Raw genomic sequence first — 19,947 nt, forward strand, 5'->3', positions numbered from 1 at the left:
GAAAGAACAATGTACTGTAATAATGGCAGGGTAATCAACAGCAGTGTAATAATGGCAGGGTAATCAGCAGCAGTGTAATAATGGCAGGGTAATCAGCAGAAGTGTAATAATGGCAGGGTAATCAGCAGCAGTGTAATAATGGCAGGGTAATCAGCAGCAGTGTAATAATGGCAGGGTAATCAGCAGTGTAATAATGGCAGGGTAATCAGCAGCAGTGTAATAATGGCAGGGTAATCAGCAGCAATGTAATAATGGCAGGGTAATCAACAGCAGTGTAATAATGGCAGGGTAATCAGCAGCAGTGTAATAATGGCAGGGTAATCAGCAGCAGTGTAATAATGGCAGGGTAATCATCAGCAGTGTAATAATGGCAGGGTAATCAGCAGCAGTGTAATAATGGCAGGGTAATCAGCAGAAGTGTAATAATGGCAGGGTAATCAGCAGCAGTGTAATAATGGCAGGGTAATCAGCAGCAGTGTAATAATGGCAGGGTAATCAGCAGCAGTGTAATAATGGCAGGGTAATCAGCAGCAGTGTAATAATGGCAGGGTAATCAGCAGCAGTGTAATAATGGCAGGGTAATCAGCAGCAGTGTAATAATGGCAGGGTAATCAGCAGCAGTGTAATAATGGCAGGGCAATCAGCAGTGTAATAATGGCAGGGTAATCAGCAGCAGTGTAATAATGGCAGGGTAATCAGCAGCAGTGTAATAATGGCAGGGTAATCATCAGCAGTGTAATAATGGCAAGGTAATCAGCAGCAGTGTAATAATAGCCAGGTAATCAGCAGCAGTGTAATAATAGCCAGGTGATCAGCAGTAGTGTAATAATGGGTAGTAATAGCAGGGTAACAAAGGACAGTGAAAAAAATGGTAATGTAAGAAAGAACAATGTACTGTAATAATGGCAGGGTAATCAACAGCAGTGTAATAATGGCAGGGTAATCAGCAGCAGTGTAATAATGGCAGGGTAATCAGCAGAAGTGTAATAATGGCAGGGTAATCAGCAGCAGTGTAATAATGGCAGTGTAATAATGGCAGGGCAATCAGCAGTGTAATAATGGCAGGGTAATCAGCAGCAGTGTAATAATGGCAGGGTAATCAGCAGCAGTGTAATAATGGCAGGGTAATCAGCAGCAGTGTAATAATGGCAGGGTAATCAGCAGCAGTGTAATAATGGCAGGGTAATCAGCAGCAGTGTAATAATGGCAGGGTAATCAGCAGTGTAATAATGGCAGGGTAATCAGCAGCAGTGTAATAATGGCAGGGCAATCAGCAGTGTAATAATGGCAGGGTAATCAGCAGCAGTGTAATAATGGCAGAGTAATCAGCAGCAGTATAATAATGGCAGGGTAATCATCAGCAGTGTAATAATGGCAGGGTAATCAGCAGCAGTGTAATAATAGCCAGGTAATCAGCAGCAGTGTAATAATAGCCAGGTGTAATAATGGGTAATATTCATCAGTGTAATACCATACTGTCGTATTATTGACCATAGTTAGGTTGACAATCATTAGGTCAACACCGTTGGGTCGCCAGGGGGGAAGGTCGACAGGGTTCTAGGTTGACATGGGTCAAGGTCAACAGGTGTCTAGGTCGACATGGGACAAGGTCGACATGGGTTTAGGTCCACATATGCGTTAGGTTGACAGGTCATTAGGTTTTTTCACTGTCTTTTGAGCCGACATGTGCCGATAGGCGGTATTTCATGCCCTACCATCCACTAGGGCATTATTATTATTATTATTATTATTATTATTATTATAATTTTATTTATAAGGCGCCACAAGTGTTTCGCAGCGCCGTACAAAGGAACAATACAGGGAGACAAAACTTGGCATAACATTGAATAAATAACAAAAATACAGTACGAATAAAGAGCACCACAGTTCAATACACATTACAGCTTGGATATAAGTAGTGAGGACTCAATCAACATACAACTAGAGGCTTGAGGCCAATGATGGAGATGAGTATGAAGATGGTCACTGAGTGTTGGAGTATAGGAGAGCTGTGAGTGACATGTGAAGAGAAGTGGGCTTTGACAACAGGAGGGAAGAGGGCCCTACTCGGAGGAGCTTACAATCTAGTAGGAAGGGGAGACAGACAGATTACAAGAGGTGCAAGCGAGGGGGTGGTGGTTAGATAGCAGGATGTAAACAGGAAACAGGCAAGGGGTCGGAGAACCAGCTGGTTTATGCAGTGGAAGGGTACGCTTTGATGAATAGGTGAGTTTTCAGTGCCCGTTTGAAGCTTTGCAAGGTCGGGGAGAGTCTAATGGGGCGAGGGAGTGCGTTCCACTGAAGGGGTGCAGCACGGGCAAAGTCCTTCAGAGAACCGTGTAATAATAGCAGGGTAATAAAGAACCGTGTAATAATAGCAGGGTAATAAAGAACAGTGTAGTAATAGCAGGGTAATAAAGAATGAGTAAAAATAGCAGGGTAATAAAGAACCATGTAATAATAGCAGGGTAATAAAGAATGTGTAATAAAAGCAGGGTAATACAGAACCGTGTAATAATAGCAGGGTAATAAAGAACTGTGTAGTAATAGCAGGGTAATAAAGAATGTGTAATAATAGCAGGGTAATAAAGAACCGTGTAATAATAGCAGGGTAATAAAGAACTGTGTAGTAATAGCAGGGTAATAAAGAACCGCGTAACAATAGCAGGGTAATAAAGAACTGTGTAATAATCGCAGGGTAATAAAGAACCATGTAATAATAACAGGGTAATAAAGAACTGTGTAATATAGCAGGGTAATAAAGAACCGTGTAATAATAGCAGGGTAATAAAAAACTGTGTAATAATCGCAGGGTAATGAAGAACCGTGTAATAATAGCAGGGTAATAAAGAACCGTGTAATAATAGCAGGGTAATAAAGAACCATGTAATAATAGCAGGGTAATAAAGAACTGTTTAGTAATAGCAGGGTAATAAAGAACCATGTAAAAATAGCAGGGTAATAAAGAACCGTGTAATAAGAGCAGGGTAATGAAGAACCGTGTAATAATAGCAGGGTAATAAAGAACATTACAATGATGACAGTGGGCAGTATTCAATGAGAAAGATTTGCCCTGTTTTATGGCGAATTTGTGCTTTTTTCGCCTTGGACGGAGCATTTTGCTCTCCAAAAGCGAGCAACCCTATTCAATGTGAAATATTCGCCGTCTTTCTAAGTGATTTTCGCCGTCTCTCTCCGTGTAGCAATTCTCCATCTTTTCATTGAGAGCTGGAATGTGAACTTTTAAACTAAAAGTTTTTTTTTTTTAATTTTGGTGTAAAAAAATCAGGATTTTTTTTCTGTGAAGGGGCATGTTATTTTTATTCATGTGCTTATAGCACATGAATATATATTTAATTAAAAAAAATAATATATATTTTTTTTTTTTACACAGAGCAGCCAGCAGGGGGCCGGAGCTCTCGAGCCGCTCATTAGATATTCATATATTCACTGCATCCGATCATTACATATGCACGATCAGGTGCAGTGAATACTGGGTCCCCCGCTGGCTATAGGGGGGGGGGGGGGCAGCTTGTGCTGCCTGGGTCCCGGGGAGCCCACCTCCCCTCCACATATGTTCTGGGGCAGCCAGGGAGACTTTAATCTCTCCCTGGCTGCCACCATCCCACGGCTCCCTGCCAGCTCCCTGCCGCGGACGCTCGTCCGCTGCAGGGGTTAAGACTCGCCGCGAGTAGCGGCGAGTCTTAACCACATTGAATAGAGGGGGGCAGGAGTGGCAGCGAGCCCTCCGGAACAGGGCGAGTGCATGGCGAGAGAAAAAATCTCTCGCCATGCACGGCAAATTTTTTTCATTGAATACTGCCCAGAGTATTAAAGAACAGAGTAATAATAGCATAGCAGAGGCAATAATAATGACAAGCTAATGAAGAACAGTGCAATAATTACAGGGTAATATTCTATAGATTGTAACCTGGGGAGCAGGGCCTTCCTACCTCTATTACTGTTGGTTATTACCCAGCTTTGTTTTATCTGTGTGTCCCATTGTAACAAGCAATGGAATTTGCTGCACTATATAAGAAGCTGTTAATAATAATAAACAAATGGTAAGTAAATAAAGGACAGTGCAATAGTGATACAGTGTAATAGATAGGTAGATGAGCATGGTGTTATAATGTGTTATTGGTAAAGAAAAAGAAGTGACAGAGCAGTGTCAGAAAAAAATCAGGGTACTTGTGTATTTTGGCGGCGCCCGTCGTGGGCATCGTGTGCCTTAACTTTAAGGCACAGGACGCGACGCGATGGACCCGATTTCTCCATAGGCTTCAATGTTAAAATATTTTTAACATTGAACCCGATGGAGAAATCGGGTCCATCGCGTCGCTCCTGTACCTTAAAGTTAAGGCACACGACGCGACCGACGCGACCGACAGGATTTCTCCATAGGCTTCAATGTTAAAATATTTTTAACATTGAAATACTGTCGGTCGCGTCGGACTTGTGCCATTATAATGGCACAAGATCAAATGTAGTTGTTAAAATCCATCTAACATAGAAAACAATGGGAAATGGGCCAATATGGCCCATTTCTCATTGTATATGGCCCCGTCATGTCCAAATATAAATGCCCCCCATTGTCAGCGGCACCCCAGTATTGACGCCAACCCGAAGCGTGGCGAGCGTAGCGAGCCCGCGAGGGGCGGCGGTACGTGTCCTACGACCTTTTCATACCCCTACTATCCATGTCGGCGTGGAGTTGAGAATAGAATAGTGTGGCGAGCGCAGCGAGCCACCGAGCCCGAAGCGTGGCGAGCGCAGCGAGCCCCGCGAGGGGACGCGGATACCTTCACAGGTATCCGCGTCCCCACGCGGGCTTCACAGGTGTCCGTGGCCACGCGGACACCTGTGAAGTCCGCGAAGGGACGCGTTTACCTGTGAAGGTATCCGCGTCCCCTCGCGGGGCACGCTGCGCTCGCCACGCTTCGGGCTCGGTGGCTCGCTGCGCTCGCCACACTATTCTATTCTCAACTCCACGCCGACGTGGATAGTAGCGGTATGAAAAGGTCGGAGGACGCGCACCGCTGCGCTCGCCACGCTTCGGGTTGACGTCAATACTGGGGTGCCGCTCACAATGGGGGGGCAGTTATATTTGGACATGACGGGGACATATACAATGAAAAATGGGCCATATTGGCCCATTTCCCATTTTATTCCATGTAAAATGGACTTTATCAAGTCCATCTTATCTTGTGCCATTATAATGGCACAAGACCGACGCGACCGACACGATTTCAATGTTAAAATATTTTAACATTGAAGCCTATGGAGAAATCGTGTCGGTCGCGTCGGTCGCGTCGTGTGCCATGTTAATGCACACGACGCGACGCGATGGACGCGATGGACCCGATTTTTCACACACGATGGACGCGATCCTCATCGTGGGCGCCGCCAAAATACACAAGTACCAAAATCAGTAAGAAATGAATGAATGAAAACAATAGTGTAATAGATGAAGCAGATTGAGGGGGGCGGCGCTATTCCATTGTTTTAATTGTTAAGCCCCGTACACACTAGATAAAAAGTAAAAGGAATCAGCCAGAAGGGCCCTACTGAGCGATATCATTTACTTTCTCATCTAGTTTATACACTCAACATCGATAATGATGCGCCTTCCCATACATCGTTAACAACCCCCTCTCACATCTGTCACCTATCGCCAATATTGCTGGGTACACCCATTAGCTAGTGGCTTTAATAATTATCAGAATTTAAAATTAGGATTTTGTAGCTGTAACAGATGATCCCTTTGTTTTGTAGGCACATCGCTAAAGTGTCAGCGCTTCGCTGGGACCAAGTCTGAATGGGGCCCAAAAAACGATGTAATAGCACAGATAGGAATACTCTAGGTATAGGAGATTGGTGTAAGGATAGAGAAGAATAGTGTCACCATTTAGGCTTATTGTAGTGATGACAATGCATGCTCAGTGGCGTAACTATAGCACCGCAGCCCCCGCGACCGCGGGGGGCGCTATGCATGTGCGGGCGCCGGGGGCTGCAGTGCTATAGTTACACCCCGCCGCCCGCCGCACCAACCCCCGCAAACCCCCCATCCCCAGTCTTTACCTGTGTTCAGTATGCGCTGGTCCCGGCTCCCTTCTTCTTCTGAGGACCACCACAAAATGGCCGCCCCCATATAGCACACAGTTCTCTGAAACTGTCTGCTGTATGGGGGCGGACATTTTGTGGTGGCCCTCATAGCAGAAGAAGGGAGCCGGGACCAGCGCGTACTGAACCTAGGTAAGACTGCGGGGGTTGGTGCGGCGGGCGGAGGGGCGGCTGGGCGCCCTCCCTTTAACGGCGGGGGGGCGCCCAAAATGTAGTTACGCCGCTGTGCATGCTGTAATAGCACAGGTAAGAATGTGGTAATCATGATTAAGAAGATCAATGTGGTGATGATGAGGTAGAGATTAGTACTGTGAGAACAGTGTTGGTGTAATAATAACATTATAATAATATAAAATAATGATCTGGAAGCCATACAAGTGACTGCGGAAAAGGACAATAGGGCACGAGTGTCACAGTGGCAGACAGCGATATGCGGCATACAAATAGCAAAGATGCAGAGATTCATAAATTAATAGTGATAGAGTAAAAGGGATAAAATATAAAAATATTCCAGTCATACCAAGGTGATAGTGAATAATGTAATGTGTGATGGGAGACAAGATAAGCGATTCCGGAGCAATAAAGAAAATGGAGTGAGAAAATAAGGGCTATAACAGAATAAAGTAACATATTAGGGCTCTAGAAGTGACACTGGGGAAAGAGGTAATTTCTTCTGCTGGATCCTCTCCTCGTGTGGTATGAGCTTCCCTATGTATGCGGTTGCATGCAGCAGTATCTATCACTGGGCTCTGTGTCTCGCAGGCATGTTGTGTCTGTTGAATGTCACACTGCCAGGATGCTGTGATATGAATTACACTGCTCTTTGCCTTTGCTGTTATGAGGTGTGTGTGTGTGCACCAGGCTGGGTATTATATGCCACTGACACAGACTTCATTCCATTTTAAAACAAAACATTTATCATACTATTTAATGAGTGCCTGCGTGTTGCTGATGCCGATATTTGTTACTTGCCTATTATTCTAGCAGCCAGGAGTGGGGAAAAGGAGGAAAGTGCAGCGTGTGCAGATACCACAGCTGGGGAAAACACTGGGGGTCAGTATACCATGAGGGGGAGCAGCAGTATTGGTACACTGGAGGGGAAGTGTACCAAGGTGAGGTTAGTGTACCATAGGGTATCAATGTACCATGTGTAGGACAACGTACCATGTGTGTCAGTGTACCATGTGAGTCAGTGTACCAAGCGGGTCAGTATACCATGTGAGTAAGTGTACCATGTGGGTCAGTGTACCAAGTGGGTCAGTATACCATGTGAGTAAGTGTACCATGTGGGTCACTGTACCCAGTGGGTCATTGTACCATGATGGACAGTATACCATGTTTGACATTGTACCATGGACAGTCAATCTTGCCTTGTGGGCCATTGTACTATGGGGTATTAGTGTACAGTACTTTGTGGGTCAGTGTACTGTACCATGGGTGGAGTGGGGTTGTAGTATCCTTGTACTGTACCATGGCCCTTTTGTTTTGCAGTCCTTGCATATATAGAAATCACATTATTCCTATGTTCAGTGAGGTAAATAACTGTACTGTGCACTTGTGAGTACCGTCTCTTATTTTCACTGTCCGGTGTGTTCTTACATCAGCGCTCTGCTTAGTCATGCATACTTCTGGTGTGTGTCATTGTGTATACTCACTGTATGGTACGCAGTCATACTGAACTTCCAGGTATTTGTAGGTCCCTGGACACGGGTCAGGAAAGGCTTCCGAATCGGCAATGACAACACACTGTGTACGATTGTTACATCTGTGGGGAAAGACATATCATTAGGTATTGGGTTATCACTTGGGATGGTTCAGTCAAGATAGCGTGGTAATATCAGGGTGGGGGGACAAAAGGGGAAACCAGGCATTATCATAGAATAGATGGGGTAATCCAGGGGGGTGATACAGTATATACTGTATGACAGCAATGTGCAGAGAGGAGTGAGGGGTCCACAACCCCTATAGAGGGGAAATAGAACCTGTGGTGAGCGCAGCAAAACACTGAGCCCGCTCACCCCCCTGTTTGAGTCCCGGCAGTTGGGATTCCAAAGTCGGACTAATGGCCATTGGAATTCTAACTGTCTGAGCCTCATACCACACCTGTACACACTACAGAAAATGGGAATGTGAGTGTGGGATATTAAATAGAACTGTGGATGTGCAGCATGTGGACAGGAAGAGCCAACCCTCTCTTCCATGTCTCCCTCCAGGCCTGGCGGTGCGGATTAAGTGGGGACCACGGTGTGAAGCGGCCGCGAATGAGGCAGTGTCTGAGTGTGTGAGCCGAGGCAGTGTCTGAGTGTGTGAGCCATATTCCTGTTGCAGGCAGAAGGCTGAGGGTCTTTTAGTGGAAGAGGATTATGCAGGGATACCATAGGGCCCATTACAGTACTGTAATAGAGATGGGGGCAGGCAAAGTACTGTAAAATTAGATGTCTACAGTGTGCTGAGCCAGAATGAATCTTCTGGAAGATGCGGGGGGCCTAGATTATCTATCACCAGCCATTGCAATACAAATGTACATACTATTCACATAATGAAACCCACATTACCAACATTATTGGTATAGGCGCTTACAGCAAATGTTTCTCATACAGTGCGTGTGCTTTCAGAGAACACTTACATTATTAACGTTTCACAGGGAGTCTGTTTATTGAATACAAATAATACATCACTCATAGATAAACACAATGCTATAGACCAAAATCTTACTAACAACACAGCTTAATGTTGTTCCACCCATTGTAGCTCTGGGGTAGTAGATGGCCAAGATTAGGGGGGTTATTCAGGTTGGTGTGCAAAAGTATTTAAACAATAAGAGAGCGCACGGTGTTGATCTAATTAAACATTTATTAAAATAAGAAATATATAATTAACTAATTAAAGACATACATAATATATATATATATATATATATATATATATATATATATATATATATATATCAACATTCAAAAAAACAGTTCATGGAACAATTTGATAATTAAAAAGCAATTCATTAAAAAGTCCAACAGTATTCACTCTAATCCTATCAATTGATTGGTCTCCTTTTAGTATTTTTAACTCTTTTAAACTCAAACAGACAATATATAAAGCAATTATATGTATATAGGGAGCTCCCAATTCATTCTGTCAATTCCGGAATATGCTTAAATATTGTGAAGGATATGTCCTTTTGAATATATTGCAACTTTACTTTACTTTGATTCACATTAGCGGCAATGGAAAGCGTAATGTTCAGTACAGGGGTATTATCAGTTTGTAGTATGATAATAATATTACCGGCTTGTACTGCTTGAAAGTGACAGCAACCACTTATTGGTCCGCTTCCACCGGCGTTGCTCCGATGTGTGTGTGTGTGTGTGTGTGTGGGGGGGGGGGCAAACGCCTTCTTTAATGGACAAAACCATGCTGAACTGCAGGCGGGGCAGATGCAACATGTGCGAGAGAGTTAGATCTGGGTGGGGTGTGTTCAAACTGATATCTAATTTGCATTGTAAGAATGAAGCACCCAGTATTTACCCTGCACAGAAACAAAATAACACACCCAAGTGTAACTCTCTCCGCACATGTTACATCTGCCCCCACTGCAGTGCAGCATGGTTTTGTCCATTAAAGAAGGAGTTTGCTTTTTGCAAACCGACCCGAATCGCCCCCTAAGTTCACATTGAATCACTAAAACGCACACTGAGCTCAGTATATTCACACTACATGTACCAGATAAGTCACTGGTAGTCTGGTGATGCCTCCTCACCAGCTGGGCTAGCCAGCCGTAGATTATACAGCGTACGTTTCCTGCAGCTGCACTAATCCTCTGATGCTGCCTGATGCTCCTCCGAGCCGCTAGTGTGCCATTCTCTTGTAGGACCAAGGGACAATTATAAGGTCCCCGACATGTAAATCACCACTGCAATAAATCATCTCCTGTAATCTTTTTGGATGTATGTGAAAATAAAAATACCAACCAAATTATCATCAACTTTACTTGTATAGCGCCCGCATGCTCCTTTATTTGCTATGTAATCATTCTTTACCGGCATTCATTTTTGCATCTTAAGTATCTGTTACTAAAGTGCGGGGTTTTACACTCCAGTAAACAACACCAGAATAATACACAGCATACACAATAATATTCCTTACGGTAAGTGCATCGATTGTTCTATATTCTGTATTTTGTATAATCCACTGTCATACTGTCACACGGGCTGCAGTGAGTGGAGAACACACCGCATGCCCACATAGCCGGCAATGCCTAGAGATCACGTAGGAGTTCTAGCCGAGCCATTGCAGCCACTCAGAAACATAAGTACTATATAATAGGCTTTCTTCTCAATATAGCTCACGCAGCGCCAAACTTGGATTATTTTCTATTACATTTTTTTTCTTAATCCGTGGATTATATATTTTTTATATACTTTACTTGGATTACGTCTCCGTTTTGCTACTTGTTGGATTGTGATGTCACGCATTTTGATTTTCTATTATTATGCAGGTCATGGGGCTGTACCTGCTTGTATACAATGTGTTAGTATTACAATGTGAGATTTGTAGTTGAGAAAATATTACTTTATACTGATACTAGTTAAAAGCCCATTAAAGTGACGGTTTAGTCCGTATCTGCTCCTTCCTCCAGTCTCTGTCTTCACAGCTCCCTCTCTCCATATCTAGCTAGGGATGGCCATCGACCATCGATGATTCAATATCATCAATGGTTGGACTGATGCAGAATAGCTTTGCCATCGATGAGGGAGAATCAGATGGCATACTGTAGCATCAATGGCACAGCATAACAAAATAGTTTTTCTGCTCCTATATATATATATATATATATATATATATATATATATATATATATATATATATATATATATTAAAAGCAAGAGCGGCACTCACGGACTTAACTTAATTAAGTAAGTAATGACAGTCACAGTTTAGTGCTTCAATGCTTTAGTTTTATTTCAAACCGTCATCAGGAATATATATATTCCTAGCCTAGCTTTAGCCAGTGTGAAAACTGTTCTCATCTGGTGACACATTAATAATAGCTAATGAGATTCCATTTGGAAAGTTCATTGCAAGGAGAATCTAAGTGGGAGTTGCAGAATGCTTTGGCCTTGGCTATTTAGTGAAGGAGCCGGGTGTGTGCACGCCAAGCCCCTAACAATAAGAAGGAGCCACACTGTTCCTCTCTGGATGACCCTCTCACAAGGGAAAACACCCAGCCTTCCAGCTCATCACAGTACCTACACGCAGCATCTAGGACATGACTTTATGGCAGCCAGCTGGTTCCATCTATACATCACCCTGTGACCCTAATGAGTCTAACACAGAGTTGTACATCAGGGACAAAGCTGACAGTGGGGACAGATGTTTCCAGGCCCCTGGGATTTCCAGTGCTACATAGACACGTCAGATCATAAATACATGGCAGGCTAAGCTAATAGGTGGTTCCTCAATGCACAGCTGTATTGCCCACCATATGAGGTTCTATGTGGAACTGCATTGGGTTATTAAAAGACACCAAGGTTCTCACAGTAGCAAGGGCACATTATTTACAGCACGGAAACATGAAAAACACAACATTCCAGATAAAATGAATATATTAGACACCAGTGTATAATTCCTCTGTATACATAATGCAGAAATATGTTCTTGATCCAGAGATGTACTATAATGCAGTGTTAGCATACAATGAGTCTGCAGATGCACTGCACGTGTGCAGATCTGGCTCTGTGTAGTGTTCCAAAAAATGGGGGTGTCAACCCCTTCTACAGGGCGTGCTGAAGCCAGTGGCTGCATCCAGTGGCAGTATAACTTACCCGGGTAACATGAAGGTTACTCAGCCGTCCAATATTCCTGCAGATGATTCGGTCCTGCACAAAGCAGTGGATCATTGAAGGCTTATAGATGGCATAAATGGATAACTGGTGGGCGGGATGACGGTGGTCAGAACACTGATGCTGGCATCCCGATGGAGGGAATCCTGACAGGGGTCCTGTAAGTATAGTAAGTTTTGCCTACAACCCCCCCCCCACCACCATAACCATAATAAGATGGATATATATTCTATTAACACAGGGTTGCCTACCATCCCGGAATGGCCGGGAAGTTCCCAAAAATCGAGTCCCCCTCCCAGCCCCCCGGAAAGGTGGGCAACCCTCCCGGACCCCCACTCCGCCCCCCCCCCCCCCAATAACAGCATCTTTCCCCTGACCTCGGCATTTAAATGACGCAATCCGCGGGTTTAAGAGGAGAGGGCGGAGCTAAAATGTCACAATCACGTCCATGAAATAGCTTATTTTACATCCTGGGGGAGGGGCTTAATGACATCACACTCAAGCCCCGCCTCCTGAACTGCTGCTGAAAGTCTGCTCTCAGGGCTTCTCCCAGAGAAGAGACTGGAAATGTCGGCAGCCCTGGATTAACAGCAAATGAGAAATCATATTCAAGGGCTTCGTAAAAGACATCTTACTGCCCTGAAACTACATCTACTGTTCCTGTCAATCAAGAATCACAAGCTATAGCTTTCAATATATACATTGTAGCTAAAGTAAAATCTACTACCTCAGCAAACTGAGGGGTAAATTTATTATAGCGGTGCAAAGAGCGCCGCTATAACACTCCCTGCTTCCCCTCAGTAGCGAGGCGAAGCAGGAGGGGACACTGACAACATCTACTAAGATCTTGCTGCCGAAGCGCTGTCTCCTTCCCCCCGGCCGGCTGGACTGCGCATGCGTGGGATCTCACTACTCACGCGACATCCCGCGCAGCTCAGAGCCAGCAGAAGGGACAGCGCTGTCCCTGCTGTAAGCATAGCGCATCGCCGCCTGCAGCTGTCGAAGTCGATAGATGCAGTCGTCGGAACAGTCAGCGATACTGACCGTTCATAAATCAGGCAGGAGGCAGGGGCGCAGCACGAAATATCATACTGTAGCTGCGCTATGCCTCCTGCCCCACACCACTGCCGATAAAGTACCCGGCCAGCAGGTGTGATAGATCAGGGGAAGCACTATCCCCTGCCTTAAGGCACATGATGAATGAGAGTGTGCAGAAGACTTTTTTTAACCATATCTTAAAATGCTTTAAATACTTAGATAGAATTGTTCCCTTTTTTGTACGCACCCATTTGTTATCTGTGGCCAATAACTAGAGGTAAGGTCAGTGGTTCCCAAACTGTGTGCAGTGGCACCCCGGGGTGCCGCGGAGCACATGAAGGGGTTCCCTGCACTGGTGGTCCAGGACCAATTTAAATTATTTATGGTCAATGTAATTGGCAAAACTAGTGTTGGCAGCTTAGAAACAAAATTTTTTTTTTCTAATGTCCTCAATAAGAAAATGTTGGCCATGGGGTGCCTTGAAAAAATGTCTGATACTCTAGGGCGCCTTGATTCAAAAATGTTTGGCAACCACTGGGTTAGACAGTATAAAAGTAAAATGGTAAATGGAAAGCCACCATCTTTTTTCCTTTGATGGTCGGATGTCTGTATCCAGTAAAATAAACTCCATCACATATTTTGCAAGGAATCCTGGCCTTCTGGTTTTGCTTGATTTGACACTCCTAAGCCCCACCTCCCCACACCCCCTCCCTGCAACCTAACTCTACCCCATCTGCAGCCTTATCCATGGCCATACACACGCAGATTTATCTGCAGATCTGTCTGGTTGGAACAAAAACATGGCTATGGATGAGAGCAAATGACAGTTGACCATTTTCTTGGAAATGCTGGAAAACTGACAAACTGTCACTCATCCATAACCATGTTTTTGTTCCAACCAGCCAGATCTGAAGATAAATCTTACTAGTGTATGGGCACTTTTACTCTCCCACCCCGCAACCTAACCCTACTCCATCTGCAGCCTAACCGAGTAAACTGTTAGGCTGCAGCTTACCGAGTAAACCTGAACAGGGCCAATATACAGTTCTGGTTATTGCAGGCAATAATATGTTGGCTGTTGCTTGAGGAGTGTTTACATTCACAGGTCCAAGACAGCAGAATTTCCCAGTGTGGGAATAAGGGTTATGGCTTAAAAATCTGAAAAACTGGAGAGAACTGAGTGGAAGCACCCCCCCCCCCCCCCCCCCCCCCCCAAGGCTCTATGGTGGCTCCATATTCCCTGGCAGCCTAAATAAACTACTGATTTACAGGCCCTGAGCTCCCATGTACAGTAAAAAATACATGTCCAATACTTTTCATGTACAATAATTCAATCACAAATCTCACATCTGTACCTGGATTTACATTTAATAAAAGCTGACATCCATAATCATAATCTTGGATATCTGTGATTTAACATGATATATTACTTACTGAGCTGTTATCTTGCCTGGCCTTTTCCATAAGTAGCATTATTCTAAAAGGCGCCCTCTGACCAGTTTATTAGAGTTGGGTTTCCAGCCTCCGAGCAACGACCGATGGATCAGTGTTTCTGCCAGTAAGATCTCCACCTCATTATACACCCCTGTCATACCCAATTGTGCCAGGCAGTGTCCCTTCAGCTGCTTAATGAGAAGCTATTTTCAATATGTACCTTCATTTATCACCTACAGATGGTTATCAGTCTTCCTGGCTATAGTGAGATATTGTGTAGAGAGAGTTACTGTAACCGGCTGCGTTATTTCATCTGCTTCTTGTAAAATGTTGTTCAGCTTTCGTTCCTCAGGAGTTAATTATATCAGATGGCGGAAGATAACCTGAGCATATCCCAACTGAGAAATAGCCACTTAAGCTGCCCACACACGCTGTGCCTTCCTGGGCTAATTTGGTTGTTTTAGACAAAAATGGCCAACAATGACCGCATGTGTGGTTCCTAAATAATTGGCCATCCTGGTCAGAATCTGGTGTGTCTCCTGGCCTGACAATAAGAACACTGAGGGGAAATTCTGGATAATGTTGCACAGGAGAACGTGCTGCAACCAACAGCAACCAATATTTATATCCCTCTCTTTCTCACTCTCTCTCTCTCTCTCTATATATATATATATATATATATATATATATATATATATATACGGGTGTGGATCAATAAGTACCTGTGTTTGAAGACAGGTGGCAGCGCAATTCATGCAAATTGGCCGCAACAATTCCGGATGAGGGAGCTGATGTATTGTCGTGGTGGAAAAAAGCTAACCTATGAATCAATCTGAAATTTGGTATGGTGAGGTTTGAAAGATGGTAGTACACGATCGTAATAACAACTTTCCTCAGCAACACCACCAGTCATCAAACACAGGTACTTATTGATTCACCCTCGTATATATATATATATATATATATATATATATATATATATATATATATATATATATATATATATATATACACACACACAGTATATATATATATATATATATATATATAATGCTTGTATGATCTGGCACTCCTCTGTAGTTAATGTTTATCAGTGTCATGGGCCCTTGAAAAAAATGCCAGTGGCGGCATTGAAACGTCGGGGAAAACACCCATGAAATATATGTAAACTTGCTTGAACAACTACTACGTTAAAAAGACCATTTGAGTGCTGCAAATTATTGTCTTTCTATATATATATATATATATATATATATATATATATATATATATATATATATATATATATATATATATATATATATATATATATATAGACTTCTTGTATGCCGGGCACAACTTCCCTTAAGTCGTTGCTGGTCGGGTGCCGGTGTCAAACAGGTATGTAGACTTCTTGGGATGGACACAGCACTCCAGACACGTGGAATCTCAAACGTATAAACTTTTATTGAAGATGGCAACGTTTCAATGCATAGTGCATTATCGTCAGGCTCAATATACATACAAACATACACTGATTAAATACCTAATCCAGGTGAGTCACGTGGGTGGGCAGGTGTTTAGACTCCGCCTCTCACGTGTGTGAGTGTGCTTCCAGGTACTGGGTCAGCCCCAACAAGTCCATATGGACCCGTGTTGCTATCCCCTGTACGTGAACCATTGTCCCTTACTGCAATGTGCTGGTGGTCGACATAATACTGTAGACTTATAATAAAAAATGTATATAGATATCACATTGGTACACTGTTATAATATGGTGCAGATAATATACATATGACACAATAAAATCACTTCAAAACTAAATAACAAAAAATTCCACTGCACTCTGGTAGAAAAAATGTGTCATAAAAATGTTTAGTGTATGTGAGCTCTGTCGACTGGCAGTGTCCACACCGCGTCAGTTTACAGATATAGTCAAAAGTGATATCACCAAACATATGTGTGCTTATCCCTCTAGGGGATAATGGGTGCAGGTTTTTACTACTCAGGAGTTATAACTAGGGTGGTTTTTTAAGAATACAGCCGCAAAACTTAGTACAGATTCTAATAGTAATTATAATAATACATTAATGCCCGAGTATTCGTTCAGCCCTTTGGGGGCAACAGTGCCCAGTCTGGCAATCCAGCGTGCCTCACACTTGAGCAACTGTTGTCCCCTATTGCCGCCCCTAATAGCTGCGGGGATGTGGTCTATCATGCGATACTTGATCGCCGACAGACGATGTTGTGCTAATAAAAAGTGTCTGGAGACCAGCTGATCTGAGGACCCCGTAGATAATGCTTTGCGTATCGATGACCTATGGGCCGTCATGCGTGACCCAGTACCTGGAAGCACACTCACACACGTGAGAGGCGGAGTCTAAACACCTGCCCACCCACGTGACTCACCTGGATTAGGTATTTAATCAGTGTATGTTTGTATGTATATTGAGCCTGACGATAATGCACCATGCATTGAAACGTTGCCATCTTCAATAAAAGTTTATACGTTTGAGATTCCACGTGTCTGGAGTGCTGTGTCCATCCCAAGAAGTCTACATACCTGTTTGACACCGGCACCCGACCAGCAACGACTTAAGGGAAGTTGTGCCTGGCATACAAGAAGTCTGTATTGGAAGCGTCCCCCACGAGGAGACTTATTCCCGCCAGAGGCACCCCCACGCTTTTACCCGACGGAGTCAGTGTCTCCATTGTCTTTCACAGCTCGCAGTGTGAGCCGTCTGGTGCACTTTGTTACACACAAGGTAACGTGCTACAACATGGAGCCCACACCGGTGGAAGTTACAGCCGCTACAGGTGCTACAAGGAAACCGCTCATAGCGGGAGACACCTTCAGCTATACACCCACAGAGGCTGATCTCATATTGTTACAAAGCCAGATTGCGGACCAGATGGAAGCAATTCCATTGGAGATATTGTACCGGGACTTACTCCGCCTGCAGAAACAAGAAGTAGATTATTACTACCATGCACTCTCTTTGAGTGAATATTACCGTGCCCATCATATACCCAGAGGACTTCGCATTAAGAATGCCCCAACAATTGGGAAGTATGACGCTGAATTTTGTAGAAAATGGGTGGCCATAGCCAACAAATGCTCATTGGATTGGATGTTGTTAATTATCGAGTTTTCATCAAAAGAAGTAAACATCTGTAAAGAGAAAGCTGCAGCTTTCGAAACCATCCATAAAGCAAACCTACTAGCAGATACATCCAACAAATGGTATGACAAGCTCAATGCTGAAATCCAAATCTACAAACGTGAACTAATAAAATTCAAGCAAGAGAAAAAATTAAAGTAGAAAGGGATTATGAGCTACAAACTGTCTACCACTGGACAAACCCGTACAGGGAGAGAGAAGGGAAAAAACCTTTCTTCCGTCGGGGCCGCAATAAACCAGAGCATTTGCCCAATTCTACCGAATTCAATTCGTCCAGCAGCGATAGCAGCAGCCGACAGCCAAGAAATCGTGGAGCCCCTGTCCCTTTAGGGGTGACCACGAGAGCCCGCGGAGACGGCATAGGCGAGTCACCAGGAGAGGTGGCGAAAGGCAGAGGCAGAGGAGGCAAGAAACCACCCAAGGCGACCAAAAAAACGTCATAATGAACCTATCATCTCATCTATTGACAAAGACAGAAACAAGTATACTATCGAAAGGTCTGTCATTTATCCCGACTACCCGGCACAATGATCTGCAATGGACTATTGAGCACCACCAACTGGGGAGATCCCTCCGGCTTAAAGAAATTTTCAACAAGCCGCAACTGAATTTGACCGAGACTGTGAGTACCCCGGTTTCATTACCCCAGAGTATCCCTAAACAACTGCGTAAAATCATGCCCAAATCGGGCTTTGACCCCCAGTCACATAACGAGACTATTACATCGTTCTCTAAAGTTATTGACTTTGAAGTAAAAACAGCTGTTAATTCAGCACAAGTGTATCGTAACAATGTTAGCAAGTCTGAACGAACAGCATTACAGGCACTGTCCAGGGACAGGTCACTGGTGTTCCGTCCAGCTGATAAGGGCGGGGCACTAGTGATCATGGACCTGAATAAATACCATGATATGTGTATGCTTCATCTAAATGATGGTCTAACTTATAGACACTTAGCGGTTGATCCAACCACGATTTTCTCAAGGGAACTGCAAAATGTGTTACAAGCAGCATTTGAAGCGGGGATGATCTCTGATGATTTAAAAAAAGCCTTGATACCATCACACCCGGTGGCACCTCAGTTTTATTGTGTACCTAAGGTGCACAAATCAGAGGTAGATCCTCCTGGCCGACCCATCGTGGCGGCCAGGGGATCATTGATGCAACCTACCTCTATATATATTGATAGTGTATTACAACCATGTATCAGAGGCCACCCCCGCTACTTATTAGACACTACTGAATTATTAAAACAACTACAAGCAATACCTCCGCTTGTAGATACGATTTATCTTTTTAGCATCGATGTGTGTGCGTTATACACTTCTATTCCATACACCCAAGGGCTGTCAGCACTCAGACACTTTTTGATTAACAACCCCCTATATCAGGGCCCTGATATAGGACTTATTGTGGAGTTGATGTCTCTAATTCTGACCAAGAATTTTTTTGTCTATGGGGAGCGATTCTACCTGCAGTTGATGGGGGTAGCGATGGGGGCGGCGGTAGCCCCCTCATACGCGAATATATTTATGTTTGAGTTAGAACAAGAGCTGTTTTTTGATAACCCATCAATTGCAGGTAGAATCGTCCATTTTAATCGCTACATAGATGATCTGTTGGTCATGTGGAGGGGTCCTCCAGATGACTTAATTACCCTGTTAGAAAATGTAAATAAAAGTGGTAGTCCCATTAAATTTACATATACGTACAGCCCCAAAGAGGTTCATTACCTTGATGTGCTCATTAGAATAGAAGAGGGTATAATCTCTACCAGCTTATACTCCAAACCATCGGACCGTAATAATCTTCTTGCATACAATAGTTGTCACCCGAGAACCACTATTCGCAGTCTTCCCCACTCTCAATTATTGAGAGTTAAAAGAATTGAGTCAGACCCAACAAAAGCCGCAGACCAGATGGACAAGATGGTAGCCCGGTTTGCCCAACGGGGTTACCCCATTAATGAATTAGAAGCCACCAAGACTAAAGTGCTAGCCATAGACCGAGAGATCTTACTACAGTCTAAAAAGACAGAGGAAATACCTAGTACCAGACTCCCTTGGGTGACTACATATAACAGTCATAGCCAGACACAAATTGTGCGTAAACACTGGCCACTGGTCCAAGCTGATCCGGCATTGGGTCTGTCACATACCACACTTTTACCTAGCTACAAACGGTCCAAAAACATCCGGGACATACTTGTTAAATCGGACGCATCGATGTTTACCACCACTAGGCTTTCCAATAGGGTGGGATGCATCAGATGTGTCTGTATTACTTGTAGCTTTTTGATCCCAGGATCCACGTTTAACCATCCGCATACAGGAAAACCCATATCGATCAGAC

The 19,947-nt window shown here is 43.9% G+C and overlaps 1 protein-coding gene across 2 annotated transcripts in view; it reads right to left on the reverse strand.

Annotated features, from left to right (window-relative positions):
- Positions 1-19,947, reverse strand: part of ADGRL1 (adhesion G protein-coupled receptor L1) — a 270,982-nt gene that overhangs the window by 91,761 nt on the left and 159,274 nt on the right. For both annotated transcript variants that reach the window (XM_083184977.1, XM_083184976.1), the window contains exon 4: positions 7,779-7,888. In XM_083184977.1, coding sequence (XP_083041103.1) covers positions 7,779-7,888 — 110 coding nt within the window. The remainder of the gene's footprint in view (positions 1-7,778; positions 7,889-19,947) is intronic.

Source organism: Crinia signifera, chromosome 4 (genome assembly GCF_055691185.1).
Source record: "Crinia signifera chromosome 4, ASM5569118v1, whole genome shotgun sequence".
NCBI classification, from domain to species: Eukaryota; Metazoa; Chordata; class Amphibia; order Anura; family Myobatrachidae; genus Crinia; species Crinia signifera.